Raw genomic sequence first — 26,186 nt, 5'->3', positions numbered from 1 at the left:
TTTACCAATAATAATTCCTGTAAAACAATCGGCTAAAACAGCAAAAACCCTGGCCATTGTTCCCCTGAGTTGTTTACGACAGTCACTGGTCATTCCAGATAGCTGGCGACATAGCCAGCTAGCTAGCATTTGACTGTCATAGTGAGCTTCGTTACAGTGAATGATGTTTGTTACTAACCATTTTGTATTCAGCTGCAACTTCTTGAAATGTTGCAGCTGCTTTCTGCGTCACCTCCTGAGCAAATATTGAGGCGTAACGCAGCTACATCTCACGTCAAGCTAGCTAGCTAACCCATTCATAGACGCTAGCTAACTACCTTCAGCGCCCATTGAAGATAACTTCTCCGGCCAGAAGATACTTTAAGAGCCCGATGTTCGTTCTGAACGTCAAAACGCATTGAATTGGTACAGTTTTGGAAACATAAGGAACCTATTTTTCATCATCAGCTATACCTTTTTATCTCGTAACTGTGCTAATTGGCTATCTGCGTCTTCGAACACCTGTGTGTTAACGAGGACGGATGCCGACTTGTCCCTGACAAATACTGTGTTAAAACGGTGTACGGCACGGCACAGTGGTTTGCTGAGGGGAGGATTGCTCATTTTAGAGGCTGGAATGGAATTGTATCGACCAAATGGAAACCATGTTAATGTATTGGATACCGTTCCATTATTCCGGCCATTACTATGAGCCCGTATTCCCCAATTAAGGTGTCGCCAACCTTGGCTGTACAGTAAGTGTATATTTTGTATTTGTGAAATTATTTTTATGTGATATGGAAGTAGAGTGCTTTGTTTTTAGGACAGTACCGCAATTGACAGTCGATTCACGTTTAGATGGTGTATTAGCCTGTTTTGGCTGTCAGCCAATTCACCTCCAAACAGAACATGTAAGGTCCTTGGACTATAAAGAGTAATGTTAGGCTCCTTTAGTCCATTATTAGGCTAAAGCTACTGCAATCTTAATTTTACTAAGCATCTTCTGTTGTTACCATACCAAAATTTTGACTTCGATACCAGGTTTAGCACAAGGATACTTGATACCACAGAAAAAAAGAAGGCATATTAGCCGAAGTCCACAATATTAGTTCAATATCATTACATTCTAAAAAAAATTGTCAACATTTCAGAGGCATGTATGCGTTAATGAATCAATTCAACAACCAATTTGACTTTAGTAAAAACAATCTAACTACAGAACACCCAATGGTAATTTATTTGAATGGTAAATCTTTCAAGTAGTGTGTGCATGTATTGAGTTATTCAGCTTGTTTTGGCTTATTTCATGGGGCTACAGATGACAATATGTTTCCCTTCCTTTTGGGTCTTTTATTGTACTGATCAACAACCTTTGCTTAGATTTATATAAAAGTGTATGCTGTCTCTTTAACCAGTAATGACGTCATTCACGAGGTAAGAGGGGGTGGCCCATCTGAGACCTATTCTCTTTTCTCTCACACACACACACACACACACACACACACACACACACACACACAGTCTTGTACAACTAAACTTGTGGGGACACACTTCCGTCTCATTTAAAATCCTATTTTCCCTAACCATAAACCTAAGCCGTACTCTTACTCTAGCGCCTAACCCTAATTCTAACCTTAACCCTTTAGAAATAGCATTTGACCTTGTGGGGACAAACAAAATGTCCCCAGTTGATACAATTTTAGTTTGTTTACTTTTCTTGTTAGGACTTCTGGTCCCCACAAGAATAGTTAAACACATCCACACACGCAGCAATCATATTGCATACTCTTCTCGCCTCCTTAAAACCCACTGGAGGAGGTCAGAGGAGAGGGACCTCTGACTTTCTCAAACAATGGGTTTTGAGGAGGGGAGAGGAGTTGAATGCAATTGAGATTCTCTGTCAGTTCACTGAGACAATAGATCATCTTTGGAAGAGACGTGAGTGAGCAACTGCAAATTAATATGGTTTTGGTGGCATTTTGCGTTATGGTATCACAAAGTACTAGGATAGTGAATAGATTTTTTTTTTTTTAGCTTCAGCTGTGAGCTAGCAAGGAACGTTACCAGTAGCTTCCAGCTTTGTAGCCTGGATTCTTGCATTGTAAAGTGACATTCTAGTACCAAACAGTTTTTTTTTTATGTTCTAGTATTGAAAAAGTACCGAAATGTCAACATACTGTGCAATACTAACTACAGTAGATGACCATACTATAGCTAATTAATTCATTGCATTCAACTGTAAATAAAAAGGCTTAGCTAGCTACCATAACATAATCATTTTATTTTATTTGTGTATTTGGGATTGACAGTGCCTTCAGAAAGTATTCATAACCCTTGACTTATTCCACATTTTGTTGTTTCAACCTCAATTTCAAAATGGATAAATACATTTTTTTTCACCCATCTACTCACAAAATACCCTATAATGAAAAAATAAACATTTTTATAGAAATTCTAGTGAATTTATTGAAAGATCTAATTTACATAAGTATTAACACCACTGAGTCAATACTTTGTAGAAGCACCTTTGGTGCCTGGATTGTGCAATATTTTCCCATTATTCTTGATAAAATTCTTCTAACTCTGTCAAATCGATAGTTGATCATTGCTAGACAGCCATTTTCAGGTCTTGCCATAGATTTAAGTAGATTTAAGTCAAAACTGTAACTCGACCACTCAGGAACATTCACTGCCTTTTTGGTAAGCGACTCCGGTGTAGATTTGACCTTGTTTTAAGTTATTGTTCTGCTGTAAGGGGAATTCATCTCTCAGTGTCTGGTGCAAAGCAGGCTGAACCATTGTTTTTGCTTGTGCTTAGCACCATTACGTGTCCATTTTTTTTTTATCCTGTAAAACTCCTCTGTCCTTAATGATTACAAGCATACCCATAACATGATGCAGCCACTGCTGTGCTTGAAAATATGGAGTGGTACTGTAATGTGTGTCATTGGATTTGCCCCAAACATAATACTTTGTATTCAGGACAAAAAGGTAATTGCTTTGCCAATTTTTTTTTTTTTTTACAGTATTTATTTAGTGCCTTGTTGCAAACAGGATGCATGTTTTGGAATAATTTTATTCTACGTAGTCTTTCTTTTCACTCTGTCAATTAGGTTAGTATTGTGGAGTAACTACAATGTTGATTCATCCTCAGTTTTCTCCAATCAAATTTGTTATTTGTCACATGCGCCAAATACAATGCCAGCTGATGAACAGTGACTCACAGTGCTGGATTTTATTTGTTTATTTTTCTACCATTTGTTTATCAGTTGACATCACTGACATCACTATACTCATGCCTTATGCCACCACAGCCAACCTTTGACACAGACACACACCGTCTCACGACGGTCTAAACCCAGCTCACGTTCCCTATTAGTAGGTGAACCATCCAACGCTTGGTGAATTCTGCTTCACAATGATAGGAAGAGCCGACATCGAAGGATCAAAAACAGACCTTACAGTGAAATGCTTACAAGCCCTTAACCAACAACACTTTTTTTTTGTAAAAATGCATTAAGTTCAAAAAATAACAGTAGCAAAAAATTGAAGAGCAGCAGTAAATAACAATAGCGAGGCTATATACCAGGGGTACCGGTACAGTGTCAATGTGCGGGGGCACTGGTTAGTCGAGGGGGGATGAGGCAATGCAAATAGTCTGGGTAGCCATTTGATTAGATGTTCAAGAGTCTTATGGCTTGGGGTTAGAAGCTGTCTAGAAGCCTCTTGGACCTAGACTTGGTGCTCCGGTACCGTTTGCCATGCGATAGACGGAGAGAACAGTCTATGACTAGGGTGTCTGGAGTCTCAGACAATTTTTAGGGCCTTCCTCTGAAACTGCCTGGTTTTGAGGTGCTATATGGCAGGAAGCGTGGCCCCAGTGATGTACAGGGCCGTATGCACTATCCCCTGTAGTGCATTGCGGTCGGAGGCGAGCAGTTGCCATACCAGGCAGTGATGCAACCAGTTGCTCTTGATGGTGCAACTGTAGAACCTTTTGAGGTTCTGAGGACACATGCCAAATCTTTTCAGTCTCCTGAGGGGGAATATGTTTTGTTGTGCCATCTTCACGACTGTCTTGGTGTGCTTGGACCATGTTAGTTTGTTGGTGATGTGGGCACCAAGGAACTTTAAGCTCTCAACCTGCTCCTCTATAGCCCTGTTGATGAGAATGGGGGTGTGCTAGGACCTCCTTTTACTGTAGTCCACAATAATCTCCTTTGTCTTGATCACGTTGATGGTGGGGTTGTTGTCCTGGCGCCACACAGCCAAGTCTCTGACCTCATCCCTTTCGGCTGTCTCGTCGGTGATCAGGGTTGTCATCTGCAAATTTAATGATGGTGTTGGAGTCGTGCTGACCATTCAGTCATGAGTGAACAGGGAGTACAGGAGGGGATTGATCACGCACCCCTGCGGGGCCCCCGTTTGAGGATCAGTGTGGCGCATGAGTTACTATCACAGCCATTATTAAACTAACTTTTTTAAAGTCACCATTGGCGTCATTGAGAAATCCTTGCTGTTTTCTTCCTCTCTAGCAACTGAGTTATGAAGGACGCCTGTATCGTTGTAGTGACTAAGTGTATTTATACACCATCCAAAGTGTAATTGGGGATATACCTGAAAGGGATATTCAATCTGTTTTTATTTTACCCTTCTTCCGATAGGTGCCCTTCGTTGCGAGGCATTAGAAAACCTCCCTGGTCTTTGTGGTTGAATCTGTTTGAAATTCACTGCCTGACCTGAGGGACCTTTACAATTATATGTATGTGTGGGGTACAGAGATGATTTTTTAACGACTACCTCATGTTAAACACTTGCACCGAGTGAGCTCATGCAACTTGTGACATTTTTACTCCTGAACTTATATAGGCTTGCCATAACATAGAAGTTGAATACTTATTGACTCAAGACATTTCAGCTTTTTTAAATTTTTATTAAAAAACATTATTCCACTTTGACATGATGGGCTATGCAGTGTAGGCCAGTGACAACACAACTCAGTTTAAACTATTTTAAATTCAGTCTTTAACAATAAAATGTGGAAAAAGCCAATTGGGTGTAAATAATTTCGTAAAGCACTGCAGCTAGCTACTCTGAAATAAGTTGATACAAATTGTAGTAGGCTAGATAGGGTTTCCCTTTGCGCAAGTAGTCTATTGCACTAATTAGCCTAGCTAAGTCATCCTCCCTCCCTTACAACCAGGTCCATTGTCTCAGATTGTGGAGAGCACCACTAGGAAATGACAGAATTATTATAAAATTCTAGTCCAGTTGAGTCCATAGAACTTACCTAAAGGCTGCTTCAAATGAATTGAGCTAACTATAATGCTTCAGTGATGCCTCTTGCCTAAGGCACTGCATCTCGGTGCAAGAGACATCACTACAGTCCCTGATGTGAATCCAGGCTGTATCACATCCGGCCGTGATTGGGAGACCCATAGGGCGGCACTCAATTGGCCCAGCATTGTTCGGGTTTGGCCAGGGTAGGCCGTGATTGTAATAAAAATTAGTCCTTAACTGATTTGCCTAGTTAAATAAAAATTATAATACATTTTGTTTCTGGTTATTTATGAGAGTGAGGGAGGGGCTTAAACTGTAGGAAGCATGAGTTTTTACCCCACCAATTTAACGACAGTGTGGTCAGATACTTAGTAACTTAGTTATCACAATCTGGTAGTACAAACATAAGTGTGTTTTTGAGATATTACATATTTATGAATGTATTTACGGATATCATCTAAACGACCTACAATGCACTATTTGTCAACACCATATGGAGGATCTTCTCTACTCAAAAAGCTGGGATCTTTTAATGTTGACTACTATACTGACTGTTTTTACAAATCTTTTGGATATAGTATTTAATTTTTTTGTATTGTTTGTTGGTTTGGCAATTCCACTGTCAGCCAGGAAAATATGCGAAGAAGGATTCACCACAGCACACAAGGTACTTGGAGTCAAATATACATGCTTGGAGGAGATTTAATGTTGTAGTTTTGAGTCTTGCCCTCAAGACTAAAAAAAAATATAAAACCTAAGCCACACCCTGTACAGTGGTTTGTCCTTTTAAAAGTGGCAGTGTACTGTGGAACAGCGTGCATGGTGCCGCAGAATTCTATGGCACATTATTTAAGTGCCAACCACTGGTACCATTAATGCTAATTTGACCACCAGAGGCCTTTTTTTGAGAAGCATTTGATAGCCTTCAATAGTGGCTGTACAAGAGAATTTAACCTTTTTTTTGTAAGAACATAGTATATGGAACTGATTTTAAGAAATTTTGCTTAATATTATGGTGTTCTATTCGAAGAAAAAAACTCTGGGTTTCCGTTAGGATGGAATGGAAAATATGGTGCTGTTCAACAAGTTGGTCGGGAGTAGGCTACGGTACTGGGCTATTTAGCTAAAGAATCCCCATGTCGTGCCGGCTCATGGGTCTCCCGGTAGCGGCCGGCACAGGTATCTGTAGCAACGCATTTTGCACTGCAATGCGGTGACTTAGACAGCTGCGACACTGGGGAGGCCCCATCCACAAAGTACCAAATACAGAGAGGTGTTGGTAAAGGTATATTGTCCTGCTAATGGGCCATAATGGGCTAGTGTAATAGTGTACATGGTGTCCAGGTCAGGATAACCAAAACATTTATTTATTAAATATTATCAGAAAGATTGTTGGTACTTATTTATTTTTGATCCAAAGCTATGAATGAGTCACTCAGCTTGATGTAATTTCCGGCTATATGACTGTGCCATCAACTTGATAATATATAATGATATTTTGGAGGTTAATTTGTTTTGTTTTTTTAAATGAAAGTGAGTGGTTGTAATTTGAATGAAGGTCTAAATAATATATTTCTGTTTTTAGAGGGAGAAATGCTGGGCCAATTGTGCGCCGCCCTATGGGACTCCCAATCATGATCGACTTTGATACGTAATACTTTTTGTTGTATTATTTGTTTAGGCTTTTCTGGTGGATTAAACTGAAATTGCAACAAATCATGGCCGGTTGTGATACAGCCAACCTAAAAAATTACATTTGACAATATAATTCTCCCCCTACCCTCCTCCTAGGCAAGTTTATTGTCCAGCTACCTGCTAATAGCCATAATGGCGCTGTACAACGTGACTGTGTTTTGAAATAGTATTTTTCAGTAAGCAACTATTTGTTTACCTTCAATAGACAACTTTGTTCCAATATTTCTGTAATTCAGTGATATTTATTCCCATAGTAATTCGTTATGGATCCGTAACTAAATAAACATTGGCATTTTGAAAGTGTTTTTTTATCAGTATTTTGTTAAAACCTCTCTGGGATATGTGGGGCGCTAGCGTCCCACCTGGCCAAAAGCCAGTGAAAATGCAGAGCGCCAAATTCAAATAAATTACTATAAAATCAAACTTTCTTGAAATCACACATGCAAGATACCAAATTAAAGCTACACTTGTTGTGAATCCAGCCAACATGTCAGATTGCAAATAGGCTTTTCGGCGAAAGGAAAAGATGCTATTATCTGAGGATAACACCATAGTAAACAAAGAAGAATATTTAAACTCTGCAGGCGCGACACAACGCAGAAATAAAAATATAATTCATGCCTTACCTTTGACGAGCTTCTTTTGTTGGCACTCCAATATGTCCCATAAACATCACAAATGGTCATTTTTGTTTGATTAATTCCGTCAATATATCCAAAATGTCCATTTATTTGGCGCGTTTGATCCAGAAACACAGTTTCCAACTTGCGCAACGTGACTACAATGTTCTGGATGGCCGTACTTCATTACACAAAGGAAAAACCTCAACCAATTTCTAAAGACAGACATCCAGTGGAAGCGGTAGGAACTGCAAGAAGATCCCTTAGAAATCTGGATTCCCAATGAAAACCCGTTTGAAAAGTGACGGGTATCTGTAGCAATGGTTTGTCCTCGGGGTTTCGCCTGCTAAATAAGTTCTGTTATTCTCAGACATGATTCAAACAGTTATAGAAACTAAAGTGTTTTCTATCCAAATCTACTTATAATATGCACATCTACTCTTCTGGGGATGAGTAGCAGGCAGTTTAATTTGGGCATGCTTTTCACCCAAAATTCCGAATGCTGCCCCCTACCCTAGAGAAGTTAACAAAAGCATGAAGATGCTATTATTAGTTACATTGTTTAAGTTTGAACGTGCAGACTGGCACTAAGAGCGGGAACATTTCCCTCGTCAGCGCCATTTATCAGTGCAATGCCCCTTAAAGTGTTGCCAGTGTGGCGGGGTGGGGGTCGACCCCCTCCCTCCTCCCTTCCCCACGGGCAAGGTCTGTCTTCTGTGCGCTGCTCATTGGCACATCCCATGTCCCCTGTCCTCATGCCTTGAACCTTGCTCGATTTCAGTGGATACAGCTGGAGAACTGCAAGGCGATCCTGCTGTGCGCCGCTCAGGAGCCATGACCAATAAACAGTTGAAGTCAGAAGTTTACATACACCTTAGCCAAGTACATTCCTGACATTTAATCCTAGTAAAAATTCCCTGTTTTAGGTCAGTTACGATCACCACTTATTTTAAGAATGTGAAATGTCAGAATAATAAGTGATTTATTTCAGCTTTTATTTTTTTCAACATATTCCCAGCATTGACTTTAAATTGTTTAACTTGGGTTAAAAGTTTTGGGTAGCCTTCCACAAGCTTCCCACAATAAGTTGGGTGAATGTTGGCCCATTCCTCGTGACAGAGCTGTTGTAACTGAGTCAGGTTTGTATGCTTCCTTGCTCGCAAACGGTTTTTCAGTTCTGCCAACACATTTTCTATGGGCTTGAGGTCAGGGCTTTGTGATGGCCGCTCCAATAGCTTGACTTTTGTTGTCCTTAAGCCATTTTGCCACAACTTAGGAAGTACGCTTGGGGTCATTGTCCATTTGGAAGACCCATTTGCGACCAAGCTTTAACTTCCTGACTGATGTCTTGATGTTGCTTCAATGTATCCACCTAATTTACCTTTCTCATGTTGCGATCTATTTTGTGAAGTGCACCAGTCCCTTCTGCAGCAAAGCACCCCCACAACATGATGCTGCCACCCCCATGCTTCACGGTTGGGATGGTGTTCTTCGGCTTGCATGCCTCACCTTTTTTCCTCCAAGCATAACGATGGTCATTATGGCCAAACAGTTCTATTTTTGTTTCATCAGACCAGAGGACATTTCTCCAAAAAGTACAGTGTTATGGTGGTTTTGGAGCAGTTGCTTCTTCCTTGCTGAGAGACATAACCTGGAAGGCCAATCGGACTTGTTTTACTGTGGATATAGATACTTTTGCACCTGTTTCCTCCAGCATCTTCACAAGGTCCTTTGCTGCTGTTATGGGATTGATTTGCACTTTTTGCAGTTTGGTGTGAAACAACAGCAAAGAACCGCTTAGAACGCACCCTTGTAGGGACCCAGTGTTGAGGATAAGCGGGGTGGAGATATTTCCTACCTTTAGGACACAGTTACACAGGGCAGGGTCGAGACCCAGGGTCTCAAGCTTAATGATGCGTTTGGAGGATACTATGGTGTTAAATGCTGAGCTGTAGTCAATTAACTGCATTCTTACATGGGTATTCCTCTTGTCCAGATGGGATAAGGCAGTGTGATGGCAATTGTGTCGTCTGTGGACATATTGTAGTGGGTCTAGGGTATCAGATAGGGTGGAGGTGATATGATCTTTGACTAGTCTCTCAAAGCACTTCATGATGACAGAAGTGAGTGCTACGGGATGATAGTAATTTAGTTCAGTTACCTTAGCTTTCTTGGACAGGAAGCATGTTGGCACAGCAGATAGGGATTGATTGAATATGTCTGTAAACACACCAGCCAGCTGGTCTGCGCATGCTCTGGTGACGTGGCTCGGGATGCCGCCTGAGCCAGCAGCCTTGCGAGTGTTTTACTCACGTTGGCCACGGAGGAGAGCCCACAGGCTTTGGTAGTGACTGTGTCAGTGGTACTGTATTGTCCTCAAAGCGAGCAAAGAATTTGTTTAATTTGTCTGGGAGCAAGGTGTCGATGTCCGACGGGGCTGGTTTTCTTTTTGTAATGTGATTGACTGTAGACCCTGCCACATACGTCTCGTGTTTGAGCTGCTGAATTGTGACTACTTTGTTACACTGCTTGTTTGATTGCCTTACGGAGGGAATATCTACACTGTTTGTATTCGGTCAAGTTTCCAGTCGCCTTGCCATGATTAAAAGCGGTGGTTCGCGTTTTGCGTGAATTCTGCCATCAATCTACGGTTTCTGGTTAGGGCAGGTTTTAATAGTCACAGTTGGTACAACACCGATGCACTTGCTAATAAACCTCCTTACCGAGTCAGCGTATACGTCAATGTTATTGTCTGAGGCTACCCGGAACATATCCCAGTCCACGTGATCGAAGCAATCTTGAAGCGTGGAATCCGATTGGTCAGACCAGCGTTGGATAGACCTGAGCACGGGTGTTTCCTGTTTTAGTTTCTGTCTATAGGCTGGTAGCTACAAAATGTAGTTATGGTCAGATTTGCCGAAGGGAGGCCTTTGTGTGCATCGCGGAAGTTCGAGTAGCAATGGTCCACAATTCTTCCAGCTCATGTCACGCATTTGATATGCTGATAGAATTTAGGAAGCCTTGTTCTCAGATTAGCTTTATTAAAATCCCCAGCTACAATAAATGCAGCCTCGGGATATATGGTTTCCAGTTTACATAGAGTCCAGTGAAGTTCTTTCAGGGCCGTCAAGGTGTCTGTTTGGGGGGGGGGGGGGGTGGATATACATGGCTGTGATGAATCGGAGAGAATTCTCTTGGTAGATAATGTGGTCAGCATTTGATTGTAAGGAATTCTAGGTCAGGTGAACAAAAGGACTTGAGTTCCTGTATGTTCTGATTACACCATGAGTCGTTAATCACAAGGCATTCAACCCCGCCCTTCCTTTTACCAGATGTTTTTTTCTGTTGGCACAATGCATGAAGAAACCGGGTGGCTGTACTGACTCTGACAACAGATCCCTAGTGAGCCATGTTTCTGTGAAACAGAGAATGTTACAATCTCTCTCTCTCTGGAAGGCAACTTGTGCCCTAATTTCGTCCACCTTGTTGTCTAGAGATTGGACATTGGCGAGTAATAAGTTCGGAAACGGTGGATGGTGTGCTCACCTAAGTCTGACCAGTAGGCCGCTCCGTCTGCCTCTCCTGCGGCGACCACGCTGTTTTGGGTCGGCCTCTGGGATAAGATCCCATGTCCAGGGTAGAGGTCCAAACAAAGGATCTGCTTCGGGGAAAGTCGTATTCCTGGTCGTAATGTTGGTAAAATTATGTCGCTTTTATATCCAATGGTTCTTCCCGGCTGTATGTAATAGCACTTGAGATTTTCTGGGCTAATAATGTAAGAAATAATACATAAGAAACGATGCATTCATCTGTTTTTTTTTAAGGACCTGAAGCGAGGTGACAATCTCTGTCGCCGCCATCACATTTTTTTATGTAGCTATTTTGTATTGTCAATTATTTATTTGATTACTCTATTTAAATGGCAATTTAAATGTGTACATGATACTGCAACATTTCCCCACGGTGACAGTGAAATACTTCAGAGTTCAGATGCTAGCTCGGTAGCTAGCTCAAGCTGGCAAATGTTAGCCACTAGCCATGCTAGCATTTCAGACCAAGTGTTTGTGGTGAGTTACAATCCACCAATCACGAGGAAGCGCGTTCAGGTCCAGCCGAACGTTGGACAAAAAGTTATTACAGGTCGTAGAAACTTGTTAAGTATAGAATCAATCTTTAGGATGTTTATATCATAAATCTTCAATAATGTTCCAACTGGAGAATTCCATTGTCTGTAGAAAAGCAATGGAACGAGAGCTAACTCTCTCAAAATCAAATAAAATTTTATTTGTCACATACACATGGTTAGCAGATGTTAATGCGAGTGTAGCGAAATGCTTGTGCTTCTAGTTCCGACAATGCCGTAATAACCAACAAGTAATCTAACTAACAATTCCAAAACTACTGTCTTATACACACACAAGTGTAGGGGGATAAAGAATATGTACATAAGGATATATGAATGAGTGATGGTACAGAGCGGCATTGGCAAGATACAGTAGATGGTATCGAGTACAGTATATACATATGAGTATGTAAACAAAGTAGCATAGTTAAAGTGGCTAGTGATGCATATATTACATAAAGATGCAGTAGATTATAGAGTACAGTATATACGTATACATATGAGATGAATAATGTAGGGTATGTAAACATTATATTAGGTAGCATTGTTTAAAGTGGCTAATGATTATATTTTACATTTCCCATCAATTCCCATTATTAAAGTGGCTGGAGTTGAGCCAGTGTGTTGGCAGCAGCCACTCAATGTTAGTGGTGGCTGTTTAACCTCACTACCCTCTGGAGAGCCTTACGGTTGAGGGCGGAGCAGTTGCCGTACCAGGCGGTGATACAGCCTGCTAGGATGCTCTCGATTGTGCATCTGTAGAAGTTTGTGAGTGCTTTTGGTGACAAGCCGAATTTCTTCAGCCTCCTGAGGTTGAAGAGGCGCTGCTGCGCCTTCTTCACGATGCTGTCTGTGTGGGTGGACCAATTCAGTTTGTCTGTGATGTGTATGCCGAGGAACTTAAAACTTACTACCCTCTCCGCTACTGTTCCATCAATGTGGATAGGGGGGTGTTCCCTCTGCTGTTTCCTGAAGTCCACAATCATCTCCTTAGTTTTGTTGACGTTGAGTGTGGTTATTTTCCTGACACCACACTCCGAGGGCCCTCACCACCTCCCTGTAGGCCGTCTCGTCGTTGTTGGTGTCTCGTGACCACACCTCACGAGCCTGTGGCTCTCTGCCAGACACCTGGCGCATTCCCCCCTCATTCGCCCCCACTTCATAGTAGGAGCCTGAAACAAAGTTCTAAAGACTGTTGACATCTAGTGGAAGCCGTAGGAAGTGCAATATGACCCCATTTACACTGTATATTGGAATGGCAAAGAGTTGAGAAACTACAAACCTCAGATTTCCCACTTCCTGGTTGGATTTTTCCCAGGTTTTACCTGCCATATGAGTTCTGTTATACTCAGACATCATTCAAACAGTTTTAGAAATTTCAGTGTTTTCTATCCAATACTGCTAATAATATGCATTTATTCGCATCTGGGACAGAGTAGCAGGTAGTTTACTCTGGGCAACTTATTCATCCAAGCTACTCAATACTGTCCCCCTGTCACCAATAAGTTAAACATTTTGCCATGGGATAGGCCCCAGCCATTAATCTGTAAGTCTCTGTTCTCTCTTTGCTTTTAATCTGCGGTTATGTTTTTGTTGTGTTCTAGCTGGTCTCCTGTAGTTGGGCTCTAGATTGCTGACCATAACTGTGGTGGTTGGCTAGGCTAAGATGCTTGCATATAGATAACTCTTTGATAACTGGTATGGAGTTATGCATTTCCAAAACATTGGTTTACTTTAATGTTGCTGTAAGCTAGGGGTTGATAGCGACTGTCTGACTCATGCACTGCTAACATATCGTTAGTTGGCTTGCAACTTTGCAAGTTGTAACAATAAATTAATAATTGAATTTATTGAAACCAGTAGTCATGAGTGAAGTTACATATTTGAAGTTATTTCTATTGGAGTTTATATTATAGGGAATAAGCTTCTGACATTTTCCGACATGACTTTGGCGTTGAGGTCAGTTTTATGTAGTAACTTGAAAAATGGAGAACTTGAAAAATCCATATGTTACATGTGGTTGTTTGTGCTATCTACCCTTTAACAGCTTGTACACAGCCAAATGTAATTTCCGGTGTTTATATGGAAGTTCATGGGGCTGCAAAAAGGCTCTTCCTGAGTGTCCCGGAGCCACTGCTGCTACTTGAGGTCACTGAGGGTTGTTCAGGGCCACTGATTGTGGCCCTGGTCCTGCAAGACGTTAAACATTGAAAACACTCAAATTTAATTCAACACACCCAGCCTAACACTAAGACTATGTGGGAAACGAGGCGGTCTTCTGGTCAGACTACGGAGACGGGCACATCGTGCCCCACTTCCTAGCATTCTTCTTGCCAATGTCCAGTCTCTTGACAACAAGGTTGATGAAATCCGAGCAAGGGTAGCATTCCAGAGGGACATCAGAGACTGTAACGTTTTGTGCTTCACGGAAACATGGCTCACTGGAGAGACGCTATCCGAAGCGGTGCAGCCAACGGGTTTCTCCACGCATCGCGCCGACAGAAACAAACACCTTTCTGGTAAGAAGAGGGGTGGGGGTGTATGCCTTATGGCTAACGAGGCATGGTGCGATGAAAGAATCATACAGGAACTCAAATCCTTCTGTTCACCTGATTTAGAATTCCTCACAAACAAATGTAGACCGCATTATCTACCAAGAGAATTCTCTTCGATTATAATCACAGCCGTATATATCCCCCACCAAGCAGACACATCGATGGCTCTGAACGAACTTTATTTAACTCTTTGCAAACTGGAAACCATTTATCCGGAGGCTGCATTCATTGTTGCTGGGGATTTTAACAAGGCTAATCTGAAAACAAGACTCCCTAAATTTTATCAGCATATCGATTGCGCAACCAGGGGCGGAAAAACCTTGGATCACTGTTACTCTAACTTCCGCGACGCATATAAGGCCCTGCCCCGCCCTCCTTTCGGAACAGCTGACCACGACTCCATTTTGCTGATACCTGCCTACAGACGACAACTAAAAAAAGAAGCTCCCACGCTGAGGTCTGTCCAACGCTGGTCCGACCAAGCTGACTCCACACTCCAAGACTGCTTCCATCACGTGGACTGGGACGTGTTTCGTATTGCGTCAGATAACAACATTGACGAATACGCTGATTCGGTGTGCGAGTTCATTAGAACGTGCGTTGATGTCGTTCCCATAGCAACGATTAAAACATTCCCTAACCAGAAACCGTGGATTGATGGCAGCATTTGCGTGAAACTGAAAGCGCGAACCAATGCTTTCAATCAGGGCAAGGTGTCTGGTAACATGACTGAATACAAACAGTGCAGCTATTCCCTCCGTAAGGCTATCAAACAAGCTAAGCGTCAGTACAGAGACAAAGTAGAATCTCAATTCAACGGCTCAGACACGAGGCATGTGGCAGGGTCTACAGTCAATCACGGACTACAGGAAGAAATCCAGCCCAGTCACGGACCAGGATGTCTTGCTCCCAGGCAGACTAAATAACTTTTTTGCCCGCTTTGAGGACAATACAGTGCCACTGACACGGCATGCAACGGAAACATGCGGTCTCTCCTTCACTGCAGCCGAGGTGAGTAAAACATTTAAACGTGTTAACCCTCACAAGGTTGCAGGCCCAGACGGCATCCCCAGCCGCGCCCTCAGAGCATGCGCAAACCAGCTGGCTGGTGTGTTTACGGACATATTCAATCAATCCCTATACCAGTCTGCTGTTCCCACATGCTTCAAGAGGGCCACCATTGTTCCTGTTCCCAAGAAAGCTAAGGTAACTGAGCTAAATGACTACCGCCCCGCAGCACTCACTTCCGTCATCATGAAGTGCTTTTGAGAGACTAGTCAAGGACCATATCACCTCCACCCTACCTGACACCCTAGACCCACTCCAATTTGCTTACCGCCCAAATAGGTGCACAGACGATGCAATCTCAGCCACACTGCACACTGCCCTAACCCATCTGGACAAGAGGAATACCTATGTGAGAATGCTGTTCATCGACTACAGCTCGGCATTCAACACCATAGTACCCTCCAAGCTCGTCATCAAGCTCGAGACCCTGGGTCTCGACCCCACCCTGTGCAACTGGGTACTGGACTTCCTGACGGGCCGCCCCCAGGTGGTGAGGGTAGGTAACAACATCTCCTCCCCGCTGATCCTCAACACTGGGGCCCCACTAGGGTGCGTTCTGAGCCCTCTCCTGTACTCTCTGTTCACCCACGACTGCGTGGCCACGCACGCCTCCAACTCAATCATCAAGTTTGCGGACGACACAACAGTGGTAGGCTTGATTACCAACAACGACGAGACGGCCTACAGGGAGGAGGTGAGGGCCCTCGGAGTGTGGTGTCAGGAAAATAACCTCACACTCAACGTCAACAAAACTAAGGAGATGATTGTGGACTTCAGGAAACAGCAGAGGGAACACCCCCCTATCCACATCGATGGAACAGTAGTGGAGAGAGTAGCAAGTTTTAAGTTCCTCGGCATACACATCACAGACAAACTGAATTGGTCCACCCACACAGACAGCATCGTGAAGAAGGCGCAGCAGCGCCTCTTCAACCTCAGGAGTCTGAAGAAATTCTGCTTGTCACCAAAAGCACTCACAAACTTCTACAATCGAGAGCATCCTGGCGGGCTGTATCACCGCTTGGTACGGCAACTGCTCCGCCCTCAACCGTAAGGCTCTCCAGAGGGTAGTGAGGTCTGCACAACGCATCACCGGGGGCAAACTTCCTGCCCTCCAGGACACCTACACCACCCGACGTTACAGGAAGGCCATAAAGGTCATCAAGGACATCAACCACCCGAGCCACTGCCTGTTCACCCCGCTATCATCCAGAAGGCGAGGTCAGTACAGGTGCATCAATGCTGGGACCGAGAGACTGAAAAACAGCTTCTATCTCAAGGCCATCAGACTGTTAAACAGCCACCACTAACATTGAGTGGCTGCTGCTAACACACTGACACTGACTCAACTCCAGCCACCATAATAATGGGAATTGATGGGAAATGATGTAAATATATCACTAGCCACTTTAAACAATGCTACCTTATATAATGTTACTTACCCTACATTATTCATCTCATATGCATACGTATACATTTACATTACATTTAAGTCATTTAGCAGACGCTCTTATCCAGAGCGACTTACAAATTGGTGAATTCACCTTCTGACATCCAGTGGAACAGCCACTTTACAATAGTGCATCTAAATCATTAAGGGGGGGTGGTGAGAAGGATTACTTATCCTATCCTAGGTATTCCTTGAAGAGGTGGGGTTTCAGGTGTCTCCGGAAGGTGGTGATTGACTCCGCTGTCCTGGCGTCGTGAGGGAGTTTGTTCCACCATTGGGGGGCCAGAGCAGCGAACAGTTTTGACTGGGCTGAGCGGGAACTGTACTTCCTCAATGGTAGGGAGGCGAGCAGGCCAGAGGTGGATGAACGCAGTGCCCTTGCTTGGGTGTAGGGCCTGATCAGAGCCTGGAGGTACTGCGGTGCCGTTCCCCTCACAGCTCCGTAGGCAAGCACCATGGTCTTGTAGCGGATGCGAGCTTCAACTGGAAGCCAGTGGAGAGAGCGGAGGAGCGGGGTGACGTGAGAGAACTTGGGAAGGTTGAACACCAGATGGGCTGCGGCGTTCTGGATGAGTTGTAGGGGTTTAATGGCACAGGCAGGGAGCCCAGCCAACAGCGAGTTGCAGTAATCCAGACGGGAGATGACAAGTGCCTGGATTAGGACCTGCGCCGCTTCCTGTGTGAGGCAGGGTCGTACTCTGCGGATGTTGTAGAGCATGAACCTACAGGAACGGGCCACCGCCATGATGTTGGTTGAGAACGACAGGGTGTTGTCCAGGATCACGCCAAGGTTCTTAGCGCTCTGGGAGGAGGACACAATGGAGTTGTCAACCGTGATGGCGAGATCATGGAACGGGCAGTCCTTCCCCGGGAGGAAGAGCAGCTCCGTCTTGCCGAGGTTCAGCTTGAGGTGGTGATCCGTCATCCACACTGATATGTCTGCCAGACATGCAGAGATGCGATTCGCCACCTGGTCATCAGAAGGGGGAAAGGAGAAGATTAATTGTGTGTCGTCTGCATAGCAATGATAGGAGAGACCATGTGAGGTTATGACAGAGCCAAGTGACTTGGTGTATAGCGAGAATAGGAGAGGGCCTAGAACAGAGCCCTGGGGGACACCAGTGGTGAGAGCGCGTGGCGAGGAGACAGATTCTCGCCACGCCACCTGGTAGGAGCGACCTGTCAGGTAGGACGCAATCCAAGCGTGGGCCGCGCCGGAGATGCCCAACTCGGAGAGGGTGGAGAGGAGGATCTGATGGTTCACAGTATCGAAGGCAGCCGATAGGTCTAGAAGGATGAGAGCAGAGGAGAGAGAGTTAGCTTTAGCAGTGCGGAGCGCCTCCGTGATACAGAGAAGAGCAGTCTCAGTTGAATGACTAGTCTTGAAACCTGACTGATTTGGATCAAGAAGGTCATTCTGAGAGAGATAGCGGGAGAGCTGGCCAAGGACGGCACGTTCAAGAGTTTTGGAGAGAAAAGAAAGAAGGGATACTGGTCTGTAGTTGTTGACATCGGAGGGATCGAGTGTAGGTTTTTTCAGAAGGGGTGCAACTCTCGCTCTCTTGAAGACGGAAGGGACGTAGCCAGCGGTCAGGGATGAGTTGATGAGCGAGGTGAGGTAAGGGAGAAGGTCTCCGGAAATGGTCAGGAGAAGGAGGGGGATAGGGTCAAGCGGGCAGGTTGTTGGGCGGCCGGCCGTCACAAGAAGCGAGATTTCATCTGGAGAGAGAGGGGAGAAAGAGGTCAGAGCACAGGGTAGGGCAGTGTGAGCAGAACCAGCGGTGTCGTTTGACTTAGCAAACGAGGATCGGATGTCGTCGACCTTCTTTTCAAAATGGTTGACGAAGTCATCTGCAGAGAGGGAGGAGGGGGAGGAGGATTCAGGAGGGAGGAGAAGGTGGCAAAGAGCTTCCTAGGGTTAGAGGCAGATGCTTGGAATTTAGAGTGGTAGAAAGTGGCTTTAGCAGCAGAGACAGAGGAGGAAAATGTAGAGAGGAGGGAGTGAAAGGATGCCAGGTCCGCAGGGAGGCGAGTTTTCCTCCATTTCCGCTCGGCTGCCCGGAGCTCTGTTCTGTGAGCTCGCAATGAGTCATCGAGCCACGGAGCGGGAGGGGAGGACCGAGCCGGCCTGGAGGATAGGGGACATAGAGAGTCAAAGGATGCAGAAAGGGAAGAGAGGAGGGTTGAGGAGGCAGAATCAGGAGAAAGGTTGGAGAAGGTATGAGCAGAGGGAAGAGATGATAGGATGGAAGAGGAGAGAGTAGCGGGGGAGAGAGAGCGAAGGTTGGGACGGCGCGATACCATCCGAGTAGGGGCAGTGTGGGAAGTGTTGGATGAGAGCGAGAGGGAAAAGGATACAAGGTAGTGGTCGGAGGGGAGTTGCAATGAGGTTAGTGGAAGAACAGCATCTAGTAAAGATGAGGTCGAGCGTATTGCCTGCCTTGTGAGTAGGGGGAAGGTGAGAGGGTGAGGTCAAAGAGGAGAGGAGTGGAAAGAAGGAGGCAGAGAGGAATGAGTCAAAGGTAGACGTGGGGAGGTTAAAGTCGCCCAGGACTGTGAGAGGTGAGCCGTCCTCAGGAAAGGAGCTTATCAAGGCATCAAGCTCATTGATGAACTCTCCGAGGGAACCTGGAGGGCGATAAATGATAAGGATGTTAAGCTTGAAAGGGCTGGTAACTGTGACAGCATGGAATTCAAAGGAGGCGATAGATAGATGGGTAAGGGGGAGAGAGAGAATGACCACTTGGGAGAGATGAGGATCCCGGTGCCACCACCCCGCTGACCAGAAGCTCTCGGGGTGTGCGAGAACACGTGGGCGGACGAAGAGAGAGCAGTAGGAGTAGCAGTGTTATCTGTGGTGATCCATGTTTCCGTCAGTGCCAGGAAGTCGAGGGACTGGAGGGAGGCATAGGCTGAGATGAACTCTGCCTTGTTGGCCGCAGATCGGAAGTTCCAGAGGCTACCGGAGACCAGGAACTCCACGTGGGTCGTGCGCGCTGGGACCACCAGATTAGGGTGGCCGCGGCCACGCGGTGTGGAGCGTTTGTATGGTCTGTGCAGAGAGGAGAGAACAGGGATAGATAGACACATAGTTGACAGGGTACAGAAGAGGCTACGCTAATGCAAAGGAGATTGGAATGACAAGTGGACTACACGTCTCGAATGTTCAGAAAGTTAAGCTTTCTGTACTCTATATCATCGACTGCATCCTTATGTAACACATGTATCACTAGCCACTTTAACTATGCCAATTTGTTTACATACTCATCTCATATGTATATACAGTAGATGGTATCGAGTACAGTATCTTGCCTATGCTGCTCTGTACCATCACTCATTCATATATCCTTATGTACATATTCTTTATCCCCTTACACGGTGTATAAGACAGTAGTTTAGGAATTGTTAGTTAGATTACTTGTTGGTTATTACTGCATTGTCGGAACTAGAAGCACAAGCATTTCGCTACACTCGCATTAACATCTGCTAACCATGTGTATGTGACAAATAAATTTGATTTGAGACTAAGGAGGGAATTGACCCCTTGGAGACTAGTGGGGGAGTGCCTCAGAACAGTAATGTCTAACAGTTGTGGCTGCCTGTCAACCTTCTCAGCAGGTGCAAACACTGACTCACAGTAAATAATCAAACAGCAGAGTAGCCTAGTTACAGGGTGGAGGTAAGACATAGGCTTAATGTAATAATGTCACTGTAGTGGGAATACGAGTTAATAATAATGCTTGCCGTTTTGTCCAAAATATTGAGACCCGGGGTGTGGCCCGATTTTGAGAATGAAGCTTCAATGAACGTAGTATGCACTACTGATTTTTAGGTTCTTTCTGCTCTGGTTGGTTGTATTGTGGCTTGCCTTCATTAGACTGTGTAGGCTAGATGTTGAGGGTAGAGCGGTGTTAAGACCTCCCCTGGGGATAATGACCTGTCTATTATGATTATTTATGGCCTCTTTTCCTTTGAAAGGTTGAGTCACTGGGAGGAGAAGTTCTGTGAAAACACTCACAGAATATTATGGCAAACCGTTGTGGTAGATGGTGGGTGCAGATATCATAGAGATTATTAATATTATGTTTTTGTCTGTTCCAGTGGGCCAAATGTGGTCAGAGCAAATTTCTTCGAATTTGTCACTGCTTTAGAACTAGTGTGGTAGATTTCACATGGCGTTATCAAGTAGTAGTTTCCTTATTTATACCCTTTGCACATACTAACTGCATTGTAACAAGCCTAATAATACCAATATGTATGTAGTTAGTCTAAAGGCCATTTAGAACATTGCTCATGTCCTATGTTTTGTCAGTACACTATGACTTTTTAGATTAGGCTATGTGAGGGTCATAATCATGTGGTATTGGGCTGCAATTGATGCTTTTCTATAATGTTTTATCTAATAGCCTACATACACTACATGGCTAAGAGAACGGGACGCTGAAGCGCGTATCGATGTAAATCTTCAGTCCTCTGTTGCAACACATACTAATGAGTTCCATACTGCCTCTGGAAGCAACGTCGGCACAAGGACTGTTCGTTGGATGCTACATGAAATGGGTTTCCATGGCTGAGCAGCCGCACACAAACTTAAGATCTCCATGTGCAATGCCAAGTGTCGGCTGGAGTGGTGTAAAGCTCGCCGCTATTGGAAATGCATACTCTGGAGTGATGAATCACACTTCACCAACTGGCAGTCCAACAGACAAATCTGGGTTTGGTGGATGCCAGGAGAACGCTACCTGCCAGAATTCATAGTGCCAATTAAAGTTTGGTGGAGGTGGGATAATGGTCTGGGGCTGTTTTTCATAGTACGGTCTAGGCCCCTTAGTTCCAGTGAAGGTACTAGAGGTTGACCGTTTCTGATTTTTCAACACCGATACCGATTATTAGAGATTTAAATAAAAATGATTTGTAATACTGACAATTACAACAATACTAAGTTAAAATAAATGTAATACATCAAGAAAATCAATTTAGCCTCAAATAAATAATGAAACATGTTTGGTTTAAATAATGCAAAAACAAAGTGTTGGAGAAGAAAGTAAAAGTGCAATATGTGCCATGTAAGAAAGCTAACGTTTCAGTTCCTTGCTCAGAACATGAGAACATATGAAAGCTGGTGGTTCCTTTTAACATGAGTCTTCAATATTCCCAGGTAAGAAGTTTTAGGTTGTAGTTATTATAGGACTATTTCCCTCTATACCATTTGAATTTCATTAACTTTTGACTATTGGATGTTCTTATAGGCACTTCAGTATTGCCAGTGTAACAGTATAGCTTCCATCCCTATTCTCGCTCCTACCTGGGCTCGAACCAGGAACACATTGACAACAGCCACTCTCGAAGCAGCGTTACCCATGCAGAGCAAGGGAAACAACCACTCCAAGGCTCAGAGCGAGTGACGTTTGAAATGCTATTAGCGCGTGCTAACTAGCTAGCAATTTCACTTCAGTGACACCTGCCACATCTCGGGAGTTGATAGGCTTGAAGTCATAAACAGCGCAATGCTTGACGAACAACGAAGAGCTGATGGTAAAACGCAAAGAAAGTGCTGTTTGAATGAATGTTTATGCGCCTGCATCTGCCTACCACCACTCAGTCAGATGCTTGTATGCTCAGTCAGATTATATACAACACAGGACACGCTAGATATCTAGTAATATCAACCATGTGTAGTTAACTTGTGATTATGATTAATTGATTTTATAAGAAGTTTAATGCTAGCTAGCAACTTACCTTGGCTTACTGCAATCGCGTAATAGGCAGTCTCCTTGTGGAGTGCAATGAGCGAGGCAGATCGTTATAGCGTTGGACTGGTTAACTGTAAGGTTGCAAGATTGGATCCCCCGAGCTGACAAGGCGAAAATCTGTCGTTCTGCCTCTAAACGAGACAGTTAACCCACCGTTCCTAGGCCATCATTGACTTGCCTAGTTAAATAAAGATTAAATAAAGTGTAAAAATATATCATTTTTAAATCGGTGCCCTAAAATAATGATTTCTGATAGGTATGAAAACTGGAAATCGGCCCTAAATAATCGGCCATTTCGATTAATCGGTCGACCTCTGGAAGGGACATCTTAACGCTACAGCATACAATGACGTGCTAAATTCTGTGCTTCCAACTTTGTGGCAACAGTTTGGGGAAGGCCCTTTCCTCTTTCAGCATGACGATGCCCCTGTGCACAAAGCGAGGTCCATACAGAAATGGTTTGTCGATCGGTGTGAAAGAACTTGACTTGCCTGCACAGAGCCTTGACCTTAACCCCATCAAACACCTTTGGGATGAGTTGGAATGTCGACTACGAGCCAGGCCTAATCGCTCAACATCAGTGCCGATCTTGCTAATGTGCTTGTGGCTGAATAGAAGCAAGTCCCCGCAGCAATGTTCCAACATCTAGTGGAAAGCCTTCCCAGAAGAGTGAAGGCTGTTTTAGCAGCAAAGGGGGGGACCAACTCCATAGTAATGCCCATGATTTTGGAATGAGATGTTCGATTAGCAGCTGTCCACATACACAACATGACCAAAAGTATCACTGAAGTTCTCTGACTTGTGCTGAGTCAGGTTGGACCCTTTACTGTCCTGTTGCTTGCCCTGTCCTGTAGTGGTGCCTGGAGACTGTATTGGCCGGAGGCCCAGGGAGCCCTCCAGGCAGGACGCTGTGAGAGAGACTACTGGGACACCCCCTGCCCTCCAGGCCTTGACGGAGACTGTCTGCCACCACCTCACCCTCCGCTGTCAACATGGCCAGAGAGCAGCCCAACATTGGGGACCTCCTCCCTCTCCTGGAGTCCTCTGATATACGCCAACTGGAGGAGATCAAAGGCCTTATCAATGAGCACCTCAGCACTGGTGAGAACTCTGCTTTTAATATGGTGTTTTTGGACTTGAACAGTCATCCTTTTATCCTGTACTCTGTAATAGAGGGCTATGGCAAATGCTATTTTGCAGCCATATTGTGGGCCTTAATGTGGATGTTGGAACTATGTTCATTCTCCTCTCTGTGCAGAGCGAGGGTCAATGCTGCTGAATGGACTGGTGGACTACTTCTTGGAGACTAACTCGGCCCAGGCCATGCATATCCTCTCGTCAGTCAGAGAGCCACATGATAAGGTGAGACCTGCCTTACACCCCTATCCCCTTAATGTACTCCCATTTTCCATCTGTTGTTAATAAATAACTTTAACTCTCCATAATTGATCAAAACAAATCATAAAACATTAAGTAACAATGAATAGAATGAGTCTTAAAGCCCAATGCTGTTTCTAATTTGCCCGCCACAGCACCTGCTGGACAAGATGAACGAGTGTATGACCAAACAGGCCTGCCGGCTGCCCACCCTCACTCTGCTTGGCCACGTAGTCCGCAAGCAGCCGTCCTGGATCCATAAGATCGCCCGCTACCCGCTGCTGCTCTCGCTGCTCAAATGCCTCAAGGTATAAAAATAAATAAAAAATACTGAGTGTTTTAATGTAGGTAGGAGGGAAAGATAGCCACAGAGGTCTCTTTTAATAGATGTTTTTTGTTCTAGGAATACAAAGAAGCACAGTTGTATTATATCAAGTGTCTTGGACCTCTTTAATTTGTATCATGTTAAATGTTTCTCTTTCCTTGGTGTCCAGACGGATTCAGACGTTGTGGTCCTCATAACTGGAGTCCTGGTGTTGATCACTCTGCTACCCATGATCCCCCAGGCTGGCAAACAACACCTGTATGAGTTCTTTGACATCTTTGGACGCCTGGCTTCCTGGAACCTGAAGAACCCAGGTAATCAAAAAAAGACTGAGGAGCTGTTTTATGAAGTCTTAGCCAGGGGCTGTACTAAGCTACATACCAAGGATAATTTTGCTATTTGATTTTAAAGTTATTTGATAAATAGTTTTTGACCTTACTGGACCATACAAACTCATTGAATAACAGATTCACTCTATGGAACAACAGATAGTTCTAAAGATCTAAAGGAAGTTTGTTCTGAAGTGTCTATCCTATATCTGAGTGATATAAGACAGATCGGGGAACATTTTTTTGTATTTAACCCCTTATATTTTTCTCTAAACGGTCACCATATATACTGTACTTCCATAAATGTTTTCAACTGGTTCTGGGGGACCTTTAGACATGTCATATTTTTATAAAGGGGTCATAATAGTTTGTAGGTCAAACTGTTCGGAGGCTACTGACGATTTTGTGAGGACTGATTTTCGGGATGTCTCAGAGCGGTGTATGTCAGACCATCTCTGACACCTTTCACCGCAGATGCAGAAATGTTACATTGACAGATGTAGTGGTTTGAGACTCCTCCAATGCCAAAAAAACAACACCTCTAGCTTAAAGCGGCGGATGTTTGTATTATGTGAATTAATTCTCCCACTATGAGAATATTGGAAATGGTAGTGTTAGGGTTTCATTCCTCATGTCCTTCCTTGTCAATCATTGGTGAAATTAGCATTATGACATTATCTTTAATTAAATCGTTCAAAACCTTTAATGCAATTGCAGACAGAAGTTGACAAACAGAAACATAGCACAAATGTTGCAGAGTAAGTTCTGCATCCAACAAAAGGTCTCCAGTGGTTTTATTAAACCCTGAGTCACACCCTGGTGATGTCACTGCCTATATCATCATCCTCTTCTCCTGGGACCAAAACATGCCTAGAAAGCTGTATAAACAGGGCCTTCACTGTTAGCTAAACACTTAGCAGTAAATGTCCCCTCTCCCCCCAAAGTTGATTTATTGTGTAATGTTTACCTAGTCTTATCTCCTTCACTCCCCTGCAGAGTTCTGTCTAAGGGCCTCTTTATAATGAGGCAGAAAAAGAGAGAGAACTAAAATACAAATGTAGAACAATACTAAACTTCTACAATGAATATATCTATTGTTAATCAGTAGTCTAAAACCCTATAAATGTAAGGAGGGAGGGGTCTTTTAACCCCTCCCCTTCTATTAATAAAACATAAGCATAATACATTTTTTTTCTAATACTTCAAACATTTTGGTACAACCCATTTCATGACCCTGAACCTGACAAGAGCCAGGTGTGGTTTTGGATGGACTGTTTTTGTTCACGTTGCTGACCCTGACCTGACATCATGTTCTCTCCTGTTCTTCTTGCCTACACCAGGCCACGTCTCCGAGGTATACCTCATCCACCTGCACGCCAGCGTCTACTCGCTCTTCCACCGCCTCTACGGCATGTACCCCTGCAACTTTGTGTCCTACCTGCGCTCCCACTACAGCATGAAGGAGAACATGGACACCTTTGAGGAAGTGGTGAAGGTTACAGATCACAGCTGTTTCAATTGATCATTCTTCAATTTATTATGTTGATTTGTCTTCAGGAAGAGATTCTACCCATAGAAATATAATACGAATGTGTATCTAAATGGTTCTGTAATTATTTTTTGTTCTTTCCC

General features: G+C 44.0%; 1 protein-coding gene across 1 annotated transcript in view; it reads left to right on the top strand.

The window, feature by feature from the left end:
- The first annotated feature begins 291 nt into the window (after positions 1–291).
- The window catches only part of LOC135517927 (hamartin-like), a 47,263-nt gene continuing 21,368 nt past the window's right edge, over positions 292–26,186 (top strand). Inside the window, exons 1-6 of the mRNA XM_064942653.1 lie at positions 292–734; positions 23,378–23,624; positions 23,782–23,885; positions 24,056–24,208; positions 24,395–24,539; positions 25,895–26,049. Coding sequence (XP_064798725.1) covers positions 23,516–23,624; positions 23,782–23,885; positions 24,056–24,208; positions 24,395–24,539; positions 25,895–26,049 — 666 coding nt within the window. The 5' untranslated portion in view covers positions 292–734; positions 23,378–23,515. The remainder of the gene's footprint in view (positions 735–23,377; positions 23,625–23,781; positions 23,886–24,055; positions 24,209–24,394; positions 24,540–25,894; positions 26,050–26,186) is intronic.

The sequence above is a fragment of the Oncorhynchus masou genome, chromosome 28 (genome assembly GCF_036934945.1).
Source record: "Oncorhynchus masou masou isolate Uvic2021 chromosome 28, UVic_Omas_1.1, whole genome shotgun sequence".
Lineage (NCBI taxonomy): Eukaryota > Metazoa > Chordata > Actinopteri > Salmoniformes > Salmonidae > Oncorhynchus > Oncorhynchus masou.
The sequence above is the reverse complement of the archived record's forward strand: the minus strand, read 5'-3'. Positions and strand labels throughout refer to the sequence as shown.